Here is a 16,413-nt window from a genome sequence, read left to right on the forward strand (position 1 = left end):
TCATTGATCTAGTTAGCGAAAATATATTAATAAAACAGAAAATAAACATCCTATGTTTAATTTTCTTTATAAATTGTTAATTGTATTCTCCTGAGCCTAATGTGCATTCAAGTATCCATTAAAAAAAAAACTCATGTCAGGTTTGTTTCCCTGTTATAAAATAATATCTTGAGAGTTCTCCTTGCTTTTTCCGGTGACCTCTAGTGAGGAATTTTCTGGTGTTTGTCATTTGTTCTTATTTTCAATATTTTGGGTAGAACACCTCACCCATATATATAATTTTCCTGTTGACACTGATTCATTCTTAATTGGTGTTGCCAGAAATTTCAGACTTGACAAAACATTACTGGTTTCTTCCTCCTATAATTGCAGCATGCTTCATTATAACATGCAAAGGCTTGTGGGCTTGTTGAGAATATGGAAAGACTCCTTGTCACAGGAACTTGGTTCTATCAGTTCTAAGCTAATTTGGTCTGTGAGAAGAAATCTGGATTATATGTCATATGCCTCCTAAAGGAAACTTTGTCCTTGTCATCACTTGATGTCTTGAGTTCTGTGGAAATGGTTAGGATGTTAATATATGGGGCTATCTCAGCTGCACCTTCAGCCCACAAAGCACAGTAGTCCTGGGCTACTTTACCAGTTCCTGTCAAATATACTATTCAGCTCATGGGGGAAGCAGTTGTCCTCCATGAAAATTCCCAGAAACAAAACTTTGAATCCTGCTCAGAGTCTAGCTGGTGGTACCTGATTTTAATGCCGTAGGGCTACTGGAAGGCAAACAGGGTTTTGGAAACTGGAACGCTTGTTGTGAAAATCTGTCAGTTTCTCGTACAGCCCTTCAGAATTGACTGAATGGATAGAGAAGGAAAATTATTTTCCTGGAGTTTCTCAGTATGCACTCTCCCCTTATCCTCGCTTAACCTCTAGGAGGGGGAAAATTGTTGGCTCATGATTGGTTTGTAATTTATGTTTCTAATTGCCAAATTTCAGCTACATTTAGTTAAGTAAGAGCTACAGTTTGAACAAAGTGAAATTTTATAGGGTGTCAAATGAAAATGTAACAGAACTAGTTACAGATAAGTAAGAGAGACTGTGTGACAACCATTGGGAACATGATGTAGACTTTTACTGTATAAATATTCATCATTCTTCCAGATTTCAATAGACGAGTGCCCTTGGGAAAAGTATTTTTCTTTACTTTTTGTAAATGCTTCCAGGAAACTGGCTGCCTTTTAGAAAACTGCAGCAGCATCCTGTCTTATTGGAATGGTCAATCTACAAAAATGTAGAAATAAATGTTTGCTTTTCAGAAGTATACTGTGTATTGTAGAGAAGTGTTGATTTCTTCCCTTTCGTAAATTTGTGAAACCACAAGTGCCACGTCCGTCTGTCCCCCATCTATGCAATGTCATGATTTCCCTAAGACAAATTCAGCATTCACTATAGAAGGATCCAAAATATAAAGTTGTCTTAATATAGATATATACAGATAGATATAGAAACACACACAAATATAACAGAGACATTTTGAAAGGAAACAATGTAATCAAATCCACTTCATCACAGGCTCAATGAAATGATATATATGGGGCATTAAATCTCCTAAGTATGTTGCTCATAAACCTAGCATACATTTTATGTACTTTTTAAGTTGATACTTTCTCCAACCATGCTACTGTTTTTAATGCTGCTGTTTCCCATTTATATTATTTCCCAGTTTCTTCCTCCCCATAAAACTACAACTATTATTGTTATATAAATATTTTAGTGTTAGAAATATTAATTGAACGTTCAGTCTCACACCTGTTTCAGAAAAATTAACATTTTGGAATATGGTATAAAGGAAGGGATCAGATGCAATTAGGTGTTGTGCAAGCCTTAGCAACAAAGCTATTTGTTATTTTTCTGTATCGTAAAAATAACACAAAAAGGAATGAATATCAAAATTCAGTAATCAAAATTCCACTGGGTTTTTCTTATTTACTTCACAATAAACCCTGCTTTTCTTACTACTAGGGACTCAAAGCAGCTGATACCATTCTTATTTTTTCCATTTTATCATGACAACAATCCTCCATTTTATCATCACAACAACCCTGAGAGGTAGATTAAGCTGAAAGTGTGTAACTGGCTAAGCATCTGTGGAAGTGTGATGATTTGAACCTGGGTCTCCCAATCCTAGTTCAGTACTGTAAGCATTACACCACCTGGCTCTTTGCATAGTTGAATACATTGTATTTTGAAGTTTACTTACACAAGAGTTATTGAAAGAGAGCTATGGCATCTAAGTGACCTCGCGGGGATATATAGCTATTGTCTTGAATCATCCTGTCAGTTAAACAAGATGAGGAATACCTACCTTAAAAAGCATTAGAAAGTTTGTCTAAGGGAAGAAGGAGCCAGGGTTGGAGCACAGAGGGATGAACATAATATTGGGGAGGGACTCTATTGACTAGAGATTTGTTATGATTTAATCCCAAGAAAGGACATTTTGGAAAAGAGTAAATTTAGACACTTTCCAGAATGTGTGTACTGTGTTGAATGCAAGACTGATGTACCTTCTCCTTATGTACGTTGTAAGTAATAAGATATGACGGACCATATCAAAGCACTGGTTTGATTAATGAGTAGCTCAGGGAGGGAGGCCAGCAAGTGATGATGGGTCACAATCCAATTTGCTAAAGGGAGAAAGAGGAGTATCAAAGCATTAGTAAGAGGAGTTATGTAGGAAGCCCATTAATCAGCCCTTTTATAAAATACTAGAATTTTTTTTTACTTCATTGCATGGAAAACAGCACCATGTATATTTGAAAATGGGCATCTCAAAATTACAATTTGAATGATCTTTTACCGAAAACTTGAGAAATTATTATGATTGTACAGCTATCTCTGCTAGTAATTGTATAGCTTATGGACAGACATGTATATGTACTTGCTTTAACAGATATGACTGTGTTTCTTATTTACAGTCATAACTGTGTAAACAGTATGGCCATTCCATACATCAAAGTGTAGGAAATAAGTATTTACTTAAAAGTAATAGTTTGAAAAAGCTGAATATTTAAAATCTCTCAGCCATTGCGAAATAATTTTTTGGCATTTTCAGTTTTTTTAATTGCCCAAACTCTTACATTTCATTCATCTTTTGGAGTTCCATTGCACTTCAGTATATAGAATATGAACATTGGTTTGTTACATTTAAAACTCTGATAAAAATATATCCCATAAGTAAATTATGTGTCAAATGGAAACATATTTGTTTTTGTCCATCTTGAATATATTGCAGGTAGACTATTCTGAATTTAGTATTGAGAGTCAGAGTACTAAATCCTAAGACTTCCTTCCACTAACAGGAATCTTCTGTAGACGAATAACTTTTTCCAGTTCAGGGACAGACTTCTTATGGTACTGAAGAACTCTTTCATGAACAGTAGTTTCAAAAGGATAGTTGTGTTAGTCAATTATGGTAAAACTGAACAGGAGCCCTGTAGCACCTTAAAGCCTAACAAAATTTATTCTAGCTTAAATTTTTGAGAGTCACAATTCATTTATGAAACCTTATTATGCTGGAATATATTTTGGTTTTGCTATGCCATTTGATGGGATATGAAATGATTACAAACTTCTAAGTAATTATTCAATTATTGGAAATTGGTTTTAATTGTATGTTGGATATGAGATCGCTCTTTCCCTTCTGTATGAAGAAATGCTGCTTGCTTTGCAATGTGACCGTTCACCTACCACAGAATATAGAAGTGGTACAAGGCTGCGTGAAGGGTTTTGGTGGGGGGATAGTTTATATAAGGCTTTTTAGATAACTAAATAATCATGCTGAGAGCAACTTGTAGATAATTGGGCAATATTTAGACTAAAGTGAAGGGTTGTTTTGCTTTATATTTCTGATAACAGTAGTGCTTGGCACAGACTGGCGCCATAAGTACAAACGTAATAATGGATATGTTCTCTTTAATGTAAACCTGGAGGATATGTGCTGATCTGGTGACCCTTGCCACATTAGAAAATCAGATCAAGGCTCCAGGGCTATCCTGGTGACTTTGGAGTGGACCTGGAGATGGAATAAAGAAGTGGAATTATGACATTGGTCTGGAGGGTGTCAAACTTCGGCCCTCCAGATGTCCATGAACTACAATTCCCATGAACCCTTGCCAGCAAATGCTGGCAAGGGCTCATGGGACTTGTAGTCCATGGACATCTGGAGGGCCGCAGTTTGACTACCCCTGGTCTAGGGGATGCAACTAGCCTTTGAGGTAAAGGTATATAATCCTATGTAATCCTATTGTTCTTTGCACTGATCCTTTCTGGACACAAGTGCCTGTTTTTCTTTGCTACAGCTAAATAAAAGCATAAACAGTTCTCTAGTTTAGCGTGTTTTTGGATAATATCATGTTAGGCACCAGAACCTGTTAGGCCTACAGGGCCATCAGAATCCTATTTGCTTTTCTGTGAACAGGTTTATTTTTGTGGAAAGGAACCTTAGAATCCATTCAAGAGAGGGGAGAAATTATCAAAGATAGAAAAGATAATACTGTCAGCAACACCTACAAACCTGAAAATTAGTTTCCTTTGGAAAAATGGAGTACTTGCATCTCATAAAATGAGTTCTGACTCATAAAGCTTATGTTTTGAGGTGCTGTTTTGAGGTGCTTTTACTACTTTTTAGATAGTACATCTCTGAACACATTAGAAAGATTTTTCAGAAACAAGAAATTTTTATCTACATTTGATGAGAACAGTTCATATTTGCTAAATTTTAAAATGTGTGTCATTTATCCTTGGGCTCGCCATAGCACTGATAAAGCTGTTCTGACTGAGCAGTAATAACAGGGCTGTCTCAGCCTCACGTACCTCACAGGGTGTTTGTTGTGGGGAGAGGAAAGGGAAGGTGATTGTAAGCCATTTCGGGTAGAGAAAAGCAGCATATAAGAACCAACTCCTCTTCATCTTCATAGTCATTTTTTTAAAATGAGTGAAATCCTTTAATATCCTTAGCCTTTCCTCATAGGAAGGTGTTTCACATTCTTGGTTATTTCAGTTGTCCGCTTAGCACCTTTTCTTGTTCCTTAATATTTAAAAAAATGTTTTAAAAATATTAATTTGAATATCTACCAAGAGCCAGCTTGATGTAGTAGTTAAGAGTGCAGACTTCTAACCTGGTGAGCCGGGTTTGATTCCACACTCCTGTACATGCAACCAGCTTGGGTGACCTTGGGCTCGCCATAGCACTGATAAAGCTGTCCTGTCTGAGCAGTAATATCAGTGCTTTCTCAGCCTCACTTACCTCACAGAGTTTCTGTTTTGGGAAAAGGAAAGGGAAGGTGAATGTAAGTTGCTTTGAGACTCCTTCGGGTAGAGAAAAGTGGCATATAAGACCCAACTCTTCTTCTTCTACTTAGTACAGTATTTGTAAATGTAGTCTTGTGGGAGACATATTGCTATTGCATTATGATATGTATGTGTGTCTTAGATTTGAACTGTCCTTTCCAATCATTTGTGTAGTTGAGTTTTCTTTTTAATTGTCACAGCAGTCTTGAGCTTACAATTTCTGTGATACTGCCACTATGATCCCCAAGTTCTCTGTTCTGGTTGCTCACAGGCAATTTTGATCCTATTATTATTATTATTATTATTATTATTATTATTATTATTATTATTATTATTATTATTATTATTATTATTATTATTATTATTATTATTATTCTCCCCCAAGAGGCTTGAGGCGGGTCACAAAAAATCAATCCCCTAAAAACAGTAATAAGAACAATAAAGCATAGTACATTAATCACAACAAGGCAAGACAAGAATAGCGACCAGGTTCATGCAACTAATCCAATTTCCGTAACCCCACTAAAAGGAAGAAGAAAGAGGGGGGCTGATGGCACACGCAACCACCACATTTGTGGGAGGGGGCGGATCTCCCTTGCTGCCCGGCCTCAACCAAAAGCCTGGAAGAAGAGCTCTGTCTTGCAGGCCCTGTGGAACGTTGAAAATTCCCGCAGGGCTCACAGCTCTTCCGGGAGCTCATTCCACCAGGTCGGGGCCAGGACCAAAAAGGCCCTGGCCCTGGTCGAGGCCAGGTGAGCTTCCTTGGGGCCGGGAATGACCAATAGGTTAGCCCCCTGCGGGGGGTATAGGGCGATATGGTCCCTCATATACGCCTTTCCCAGACCACAGATGGCCTTGAAAGTCAAAACCAAAACCTTGAACCTGATCCGGAATATAACCGGTAACCAGTGCAGCTGCCTCAGCACTGGCTAGATATGGGCCCTCCAAGGTGTAGCTGTGAGGACCCTAGTAGCCGCATTTTGGACCAGTTGCAGTTTCCGGGTCAAGCTCAAAGGCAGACCAGTGTAGAGCGAGTTACGGAAATCTAATCTGGAGGTGACCGTCGCATGGATCACTGTGGCCAAGTGTTCGGGGGACAGATAGGGTGCTAGTAGCCAAGCCTGGCGAAGTTGGAGGAATGCCTATCCAGATATATGTGAAAGCTGTCATATATTTTGATTCTCATCCAGCTGATTGGCCACCCAGTTTGAATAGATCATCATAGGCACTCTTCATAGTATATGTAGCATTTCACCATGTAAAATAATTTTCAGATCATTTTTGAACATCTCCCTTAAGGTTCTTTTTCTTTCTTTCCAGTACAGGCACAACTTCTCTCCATTCTCTGCCCCAATGAATGTCTGCACTAGGTCTAAAGCTTGGAGTGATTTACCTGAAGAGTGATATCATTCAGAAACTACTGTAAGTAAACTGTGTAACTTAAAAGTATTTTTCAGCAATAAAATTAAATCTAAGATGGCAAACTAATATATATATATCCCCATGTTTAGCAGGAAAAAAAACAAGCAAAAATATGTTTAGGAAAACATATTGCAGGAAAGTTTCAATTATATCTTCTGGTTTTGTTGCCATTTGTGAAATATTATTTTCAGATTACAATTTGGGTTTTAAATAGTTAAAAACAGTCAACCAAGTGTTTGACACATGTGAAAACAACAAAGAATCCTACAGAACTGAGGGACTACAAAAACTCATGTTGTTATATATGTGTTACTATTGATTGTGCAACAGGACCCCTTATTGTTGCTACAACATCTTGCCTTCTACTAAGGAGGTCAACGTCTGTGAGAGTTGCAGTAATACAGTGATAGTTTCCTAAATATGAGTAGTGAATTTACAAATTATTTCTGACGAGGACTTCAAAGTGACATATAAAGACCCTGTCTTCATAACAACACTGTGGGGTAGGTAACACTGACAGAGTTTACCTAATTGACTTCATGTCTGAGGAGTACGGACTTTTTATCTGGCATGCTGGGTTTAATTCTGTACTCCCCCACATGCAGCCAGCTAGCTGTCCTTCGGCTCACCACAGCACTGATAAAACGGTTCTGACCGAGCAGTGATGTCAGGGCTCACTCAGCCTCACGTCACAGGGTGTCTGTTGTGGGGAGAGGAAAGGGAAGGTGACTGTAAGTCACTTTGAGCCTCCTTCGGGTAGAGAAAAGCAGCATATAAGAACCAACTCTTCTTCTAGTGTCCTTGGAAAGATATTTATCATGACACTGAATCCCATTAATACTTTCTGCATCTTTTGTTGAAGTATTTTTTTCTGTTATCCTGTATCAATTTCATCATGTAACCCCTATCTGTGATGTTCTGGAAGGAAAAGTTCACGTTTCCCCTTTTATAAACCTGTATCACATCTCCTCTTGGCCATAGTTCTTAAAGCTAGAATTCCCCCCCAACCCCCATGTATACTATATTCAATCAATACTATATTCAATCAACCCTTATATCATGATGGTATTAGAATGCCATAGATCTCATATGAAGATAGCTGATATAAGTTTTTAAAATACATGTAATTCTAGATGACATATAAAATGTATTCTATAAAATAATCACAATCAAATTAGCCTCATACTGACCCATTATGCACAGGGGGAATAACGCACATTCGGGGTGGAATGGCGGCGACTAAAATCACCGATAACGCACGGTGCCGGCTGTAACCGGCCGCCACTTCGATGCATGCCGCCGAAAAAGCTGCGTCAGCGAAACACGGAAGAAAGCACAACTTCCGGGTGACCGGGGCGCAACCAGAAGCGGCGCCGGGATCGCCGCGTGCATAATCGGTTACTCTGGGTTTTGCCGCCGTCACGCCCCCTCCCATGCATAAGTGGTGTGCTTCGCGTCTTCCCCCTCCGCATTTTCCATGTGACCCGAAATCGCCGTTTCGGCAGCTGTGCATAATGGGCCACTATGAAAAATGTGTGGCTAAATTCAGGACACTCAAACTTACGATTTGGTATGAAATGTGATCATGATACAATAAAACTATTTTACCAAAGTGCAATAAAAAGGTCACCATAACTACCATCTATAAAAGGCCAACAAATAGAAATGCTTTTCTGAATTATAGGCATTCACATTCTAAACATATGAAACTCAATCAGAATCCCTACAGATAGTAGCTTAGATTTAAGAACCAGGGCTGAATTTGCACTGAGCTTTTATTCCAATCCCAGGTCGATTCAACCCCTGCCATCTACACTTAATGCGATTTCTATTTTGATTTTGGGCGATTTAAATTTTTCATCTGCAGCAAGCATGGTTGATCCGGAGTGACCCTACGTTTCCCCTGCAATATCCTGGCGTGGATATAACCCTTGATATTTGAAAAATCAGCTTGAGTAAGCATGAAGCTGTCTGTTTATCCCGAAATAACTTGCTGCTGAGCCTCCAGTGCTGTAGAAAAGCCCTGGTTGAATCATAGAATCATAGAGTTGGAAGGGGCCATACAGGCCATCTAGTCCAACCCCCTGCTCAACACAGGATCAGCCCAAAGCTGGCAAGGGCATGAATTCCTGGTTCCTAGGTTGCAAGGCTTCCCTTAAAAGGGAAGCCCTAACTTCTCTCAGCAGAAGGTCCAGAACCCCTAACTTCTCTCAGCAGAGATTTTCCTCTTGAATTTATTCCCCCTCCTCTGCTGTCTCCAATCCTTTCCAAAACAGAAAAGGACAGACAGATGGACAGAAGGATGGTTATTAGACTTTCGTTAAAGATAACATCTTGCAAGATAGGCATATAACTGAAGAAATCATTAGAAAACTTTTCACTGCTTTCAAGGGAATTCCCATATGCAATGCCTAAAGATTCCCACATGCAATGACTAATAAGACTAAAGGCTTAACCAGAAGCAGCATCCCACACAAGGACAATTCCTTGTGGGACAGGTATGTGCTATAAACAGACTAAAAGGCAAGCTCTTTTTATAATCAAATAGAGAGTAAAATATATAATCTCATATCACTTGTAGTACTACATTTCGTTTATGGTATCCAGTGCCCAAGTTGGGAGGGGTGGAACTGTGCAAGGAAACATAGCAGCAGGAAGTTTTAAAATGAATGAACATCTAAATAGACTGTAATTGAACCATTTTTATTGAATAAATACAGTGCTAGCATTTTTCTTATTGGGTCGTATCTAGCACATACCTGACACATAAATCTGAGGATTTAGGCTACTGCTTTAAAATTGGTGCCTTAATGTACAGTGGTGGATGATTCTCCTGCTAGATTCTCTTGATTTTTTCAACTGCCATGAAAAGATTTTTGTTTCCACTGAAACTATAAGATCTTCAGTGCTTCTTCTGGTTTCATCTTTGTATTTATTTGGCCAGGTTGCCATGGAGAAGAGTTTGGTGTTGTGAAATTTGTGGCTCCTTTGTATTACTATTTGCCCATCTGAAGAGAACATTGCAGTCAAAATTGCCTTCGTTCTTTTTTAGGAAAGGTGACATTATGAGTCAATGTTTATGAAAGTTTATTGACAAGGAGCAGGAACATTTGGCTTGACTTGCTCACTCATTTCTTTTGAGGTTCAGAGTCAGACTGTAGCTGAGAAGAATCCAGTATTAAATAATTTTTCTACCTACCATAGAGTTGTGAGCCTAAGTTAAGAGTGACAGTCAGAACTCAGGAGGCACTGATCCATATTCAGAATAAAGATTTATAGCCTATGACATTGTTCCCCTCATGCTTTTCTTCAGCAGCTGTGAAGGTCCTTTTCCGCTGTGATAGTTACTTCCTCTGGTGCTGGCACTTATATTTGTTTCCTGCCCTATCTTCTGAGACTCAGGGCAGGCTTCAGCACAATAAAATCACATCTAAGATAAAACACAGATAAAATGTAAAATTACTAAATAAATGTAGTCAAGATTTAAATATGAAAATCCAATTCACAATTGCCCAGCTGCTACTGGAGAAAGAGGAGAGAGGAGATGGCTGGGTCATACTAGCCCCAGTTGGTATAATAACTAGGGCTTTGATAGGGAAGCCAGCATAAATCAGATGTTGTTTTAGACCTCAACCATAGGCCTGGCAGAACAGCTCTGTTTTACAAGCCCTCTATAAACCGTTCAAGGTCCCACAGGGCTCTGATCTCATTTGGAAGAGGGTTTCACAAGGCTGGGGCCAAGGCCAGGGCTGAAAAGACCTTGGCCATAGTTGAAGCCAATCTGATCTCCTTGGGACCAGGGATCTTGAGCAAGTTTTGCTTGCTAGATCTTAATGCTCTTTGGGAGACTGCAGGGAGAGGTGAACCTGCTGTTATGATGGTCCTAGACCATTTAGGGCTTTAAAAGTCATGACCAAAACCTTGAATCTGGTTCAGTCTCCAATATGGAGCCAGTGTAGCTTGGAGAGCACATATCTTTTATGTTCCCTCCACTGAATCTCTGTAAGGTCTTGTGCAGCAGCATTGTGAACTAGTTGAAGCCCTGTTAGAGTGAGTTGCAGTAAGCTAGTCTGGAATGGCCATTGCATTACCTAGAATCATAGAATCATAGAACAATAGAGTTGGAAGTGACTTCCTGGAAATGCTAGCTGGAGAGCACTGTGCTGCAGAGGAGAGCCTCTCTAGTATGTGGAGAAAAGGGCAAGATCATCGAATCCAAGGCTAAGTCTTTGGTAAAATTCTCATGTAATAGGAAACAGTTGCTTGATGTAACTTACGGGTTCAAGTTGGGCACACTCTCCTTTCCTCTTCCTCTTGCTATGTACTTAGAAAATTGTAAACAGTATTTTATTGTTTACTGTGAATCACAAACTGATGCTTGTTCTCTTCCTTCAAATGGCAGAGACCAAGTAATAGTTTGTATTTCACACAAAACAAGCTGTAATTTGCCATATATTCTACCTGTGTACAAGGGAGGGATGGGAGTCCATATTTTAATGAAACCTAAACTTAATTTTGATGGTGTTAAGATTCACATAATATTAGGTGTTGTTGTTTTTATTGGGTGTTGTTGTTTTTATTGTTCAACTGAATGTTTTTATTATTGTGAACCACCCCAAGTCCATGTGGGGAAGAGCAGTATACAAATTGAATATTATTATCATCATCATCATCATCCTGAGAATCCCCTGGTTCTCATGAGTAAAGTAGAACAAAATAGGTATTTATGTTGCATGTCTGCGAGAAATCAGAGTTGGCTCTTCTCTTTGGGTGCACCACCACACATCTAGAGCAAAAAAAGTCCCTTGTATGTTCATAACTGAGTGGGAAGTCATATGAATTATATTTACATGAAAAACTCACTTTTTGTACCAAAGTAATTTGAATTCTGTCTCAATAAAAGCCAAATTATAGACATTCTTACTATTTGCATACATTGCTTGTTTTATTTATTTATTTATTTATTTATTTACTTACTTACTTACTTACTTACTTACTTACTTACTTACTTACTTACTTACTTACTTACTTACTTACTTACTTACTTATATTTATATACCATCCTCCCCTCGTGGCTCAGGGTAGTTTACAGAAAACCTGAATACAATTTAAATTCAATAATAGAGACGATAGTAGTGGTGTGATAGGAGTAGTAACAGTAGTAACAGTAACAACCAATAGTAACAATAACAGCAGTAATGATCGAACATTAACATATCAACTGTAGCTGTAACCCGCTAGATCAGTCAATTCAGGATTGCCCCTTGATGTATTTAAAGGGCATATCTGTATGGAAAGGAATTCTGGGGGCCCAGTAGATGTTGCTGGTTTCGATTGGCCTCAACCAAATGCCTGGCAGAAGAACACAACTTTGCAGGCCCTGCAGAACTGTGCTAGCTCTGGCAGGGCCTGGATCTCTTCTTTATGTAAAAAAAATTACATAATTTATTTAGCTTTGTGCTAGTCATGAAGCTGCCTTATCTGGAATCAGAGCTAGGTGAGAATTGTCAAGGGTCAGAATTGTCTACTCTGACTTGCAGCAGGATTCTAGGGTCCCGGGCAGACATGCTGGGGATTGAACCTAGACCCTTCATGAGAAGTGAGTGCTCTGCTATTGAACCACGGCCCCTCCCAAAGCAAAGGATCAGAAAGGGACAACAATGGGAGATGAAGTTCTGCTCCCTGACTACTGGAAGCTTACTGACAGATGGCACTGTTCAAAAGGAGTACAATACAGTATAGGCAGAAAATTATCAAGGTTTAATAAAACGTTTATTAAAGTAACTTGAATCTTTGCTATTGGAAGGCATTTCCCATCAACAAAAAGGGAGTTTTTTACCTTTCCCACTGCAGCTAACGTACACAGGAACAGGGGATCCCCAGGAAAAACCTAAGGGTTAATTCAGAGGTGTTCAGAAGGATGGGAAAAACTGGTAAAAATCAATTCCCGTTTCCATTAGCAGAAATTTACTATCGTGTGCTTCCTACAACTTTCATAATGCTATCTAGAAATGTCTTCAGTTTTTACTCTAAATCATAACAAACAAAACCACACTGTTGTAAAAACATGGTTCCTCGTAATAAGACATGATTTGTTATTTAAAAAGAATAAAAACAAGGCACCATTTTTAACTGAAATCTATTGACAGCTTAGGGAGTTTTGCAAGAAGAGCAACCACAACTGAGGAAAAGCTCAACAGATTGTTATAACCAAGAATATTTCAAAAAACTAAATATATGCTGTTTAGTTATGTGGTGATTAACAGATGTAGAAACACATAGTCTACTAATATTTGACATGTATATCTATCAGTGGGTATGAAGATGCAGTAAAGTAGTTTTAGTGGCATAAAAAGGAGTAAAATAGTATATGTGAGAAAGAATGGGGGGGGATTGCCTGACATTTGCTGTTGATTTCTTTCTCAGAATGAGTGCATGGCAGCTTCAGTGCTTCAATTTCTTCAGTCAGGTTTCTTGTTCCAGTTAAATAGGCACAAACCCATTCTGTATTGGCTTATTGGAATGGACAAGATGAGTAAGATTTAGGGAATTTACCTCTTGTCTGACGTGCACAATTATAAGTAGGATGAAATCATGTTCTTTTCACAGCTTTGAACAGTTGCATCAGATGGGAACCTTCAAGTTGTTTATTCTAATAGCATGCCCAAAAGTAACATATTATTGACACATACTTGGACAGCAAAGGAAGACTATTTCTTATTTTGATTATTTTCCATTATATGATATATGCGATTGCTTTTTGCCTGTTTTTTTTTTTTTGGCATCATTTTAAATATCTGAGAACTTTCAACTTCCTCCCATTCTTCTTTACTTCTAATTCAAGTATGCCAACTATCCTTCAGTCTGCCCTCACACTGCAAACAAGCAAAAGGAGCAGGTATACATAAAAGGAGCAGGTACACACTGAAGCGTTACAGACATATCAACAGAACAGAACACCGATATTCCTAACAAATCTGATTTGTTGTTGTTGTTATGTGCGAAGTCGTGTCCGACCAATCGCGACCCCATGGACAATGATCCTCCAGGCCTTCCTGTCCTCTACCATTCCCTGGAGTCCATTTAAGTTTGCACCTACTGCTTCAGTTTCTCCATCCAGCCACCTCATTCTCTGTCGTCCCCTTCTTCTTTTGCCCTCGATTGCTCCCAGCATTAGGCTCTTCTCCAGGGAGTCCTTCCTTTTCATGAGGTGGCCAAAATATTTGAGTTTCATCTTCAGGATCTGGCCTTCTAAAGAGCAGTCAGGGCTGATCTCCTCTAGGACTGACCGGTTTGTTCGCCTTGCAGTCCAAGGGACTCGCAAGAGTCTTCTCCAGCACCAGAGTTCAAAAGCCTCAATTCTTTGACGCTCGGCCTTCCTTATGGTCCAACTTTCGCAGCCATACATTGCAACTGGGAAGACCATAGCCTTGACTAAACGTACTTTTGTTGGCAGGGTGATGTATCTGCTTTTTAGGATGCTGTCTAGATTTGCCATAGCTTTCCTCCCCAGGAGCAAGCGTCTTTTAATTTCTTTGCTGCAGTCCCCATCTGCAGTGATCTTGGAGCCCAGGAAAATAAAATCTGTCACTATCTCCATTTCTTCCCCTTCTATTTGCCAGGAATTGAGAGGGCCGGATGCCATGATCTTTGTTTTCTTGATGTTGAGTTTCAAGCCAACTTTTGCACTCTCCTCCTTCACCCGCATCAACAGGCTCTTTAGTTCCTCTTCACTTTCTGCCATTAGAGTGGTATCATCTGCATATCTGAGGTTGTTGATATTTCTCCCTGCAATCTTGATCCCAATTTGTGACTCCTCTAATCCCGCATTTCTCATGATGTGCTCTGCATACCAGTTAAATAGGCAAGGCGACAGTATACAGCCTTGCCGAACTCCTTTCTCAATTTTGAACCAGTCAGTGATTCCATGTTCAGTTCTCACTGTTGCTTCTTGACCTGCATATAAATTTCTCAAGAGACAAATAAGATGCTCTGATATTCCCATCTCTTTAAGAACTTGCCACAATTTGTTGTATTCCACACAATCAAAGGCTTTAGCATAGTCAATGAAGCAGAAGTAGACGTTCTTCTGGTACTCCCTAGCTTTCTCCATGATCCAGCGTATGTTGGCAATTTGATCTCTAGTTCCTCTGCCTCTTCGAAATCCTGCCTGTACTTCTGGAAGTTCTCGGTCCACATATTGCTGGAGCCTAGCTTGTAGGATTTTGAGCATAACTTTGCTAGCATGAGAAATTAGTGCAATGGTGCGGTAGTTTGAACATTCTTTGGCATTGCCCTTCTTTGGAATTGGAACGTAAACTGACCTTTTCCAATCCTGTGGCCATTGTTGAGTTTTCCAAATTTGCTGGCATATTGAGTGTAGCACTTTTACTGCATCGTCCTTTAAGATTTTGAATAGTTCAACTGGAATGCTGTCACCACCACTAGCTTTATTGTTACTCAGACTTCCTAAGGCCCATTTGACTTCACATTCCAGGATGTCTGGCTCCAGGTCAGTCACTACCCCATTGTGGTCATCAGGGATGTTAAGATCGCTCTTGTATAGTTCTTCTGTATAATTTTTCCACCTTTGTTTAATCTCTTCTGCTTCTGTGAGGTCCCTACCATTTTGGTCCCTTATCATACCCATCTTTGCATGAAACGTTCTCTTCATATCTCCAATTTTCTTGAAAAGATCTCTGGTCCTCCCGATTCTATTGTTTTCTTCTATTTGTTTGCACTGTTCATTTAAGAAGGCATTCTTATCTCTTCTAGCTTTTCTCTGGAATTCTGCATTCAGTTGGGTGTATCTTTCTCTTTCTCCCTTGCCTTTCACTTCCCTTCTCTCCTTAGCTATTTGTAAAGCTTCCTCAGACAGCCATTTTGATTTCTTGCATTTCTTTTTCTTTGGGATGGTTTTAGTTGCTACCTCTTGTACAATGTTGCGAACCTCCATCCATAGTTCTTCAGGCACTCTGTCTATCAGATCTAATTCCTTAAATCTATTTGTCACCTCCACTGTGTATTCGTCGGGGATATGATTTAGTTCATACCTGAGTGGCCTAGTGCTTTTCCCTACTTTCTTCAATTTAAGCCTAAATTTTGCAACAAGAAGCTCATGATCTGAACCACAATCAGCTCCTGGTCTTGTTTTTATTGACTGGATAGAACTTTTCCATCTTTGGCTGCAGAGCACATAGTCAATCTGATTTCTGTGTTGACCGTCTGGTGATGTCCATGTGTAGAGTTGGGTTGCTGGAAAAGAGTGTTTGCTATGACCATTGTATTCTCTTGACAAAATTCTACCAGCCTGTGCCCTGCTTCATTTTGTACTCCAAGGCCAAACTTGCCTGTTATCCCGGTTATCTTTTGGCTTCCTACTTTAGCATTCCAATCCCCCATGATGATAAGCACATCATTTTTGGGCGTTGCTTCTAGAAGGTGTTGTAGGGCTTCATAGAACTGATCAACTTCATCCTCTTCAGCAGCAGTGGTTGGGGCGTAGACCTGGATCACTGTGATGTTGAATGGTTTGCCTTGGATTCGAACTGAGATCATTCTGTCATTTTGGGGATTGTATCCCAAGACTGCTTTTCCTACTCTCTTATTGATTATGAAGGCTACTCCATTTCTTCTGCGAGATTC

The 16,413-nt window shown here is 39.3% G+C and overlaps 1 protein-coding gene across 23 annotated transcripts in view; it reads left to right on the forward strand.

The window, feature by feature from the left end:
• Positions 1–16,413, forward strand: part of ZBTB20 (zinc finger and BTB domain containing 20) — a 643,318-nt gene that overhangs the window by 569,462 nt on the left and 57,443 nt on the right. For all 23 annotated transcript variants that reach the window (XM_077341935.1, XM_077341943.1, XM_077341936.1 and 20 more), the window contains one exon: positions 6,667–6,768. In XM_077341935.1, coding sequence (XP_077198050.1) covers positions 6,704–6,768 — 65 coding nt within the window. In that variant the 5' untranslated portion in view covers positions 6,667–6,703. The remainder of the gene's footprint in view (positions 1–6,666; positions 6,769–16,413) is intronic.

This window comes from Paroedura picta, chromosome 6, assembly GCF_049243985.1.
Source record: "Paroedura picta isolate Pp20150507F chromosome 6, Ppicta_v3.0, whole genome shotgun sequence".
NCBI lineage: Eukaryota > Metazoa > Chordata > Lepidosauria > Squamata > Gekkonidae > Paroedura > Paroedura picta.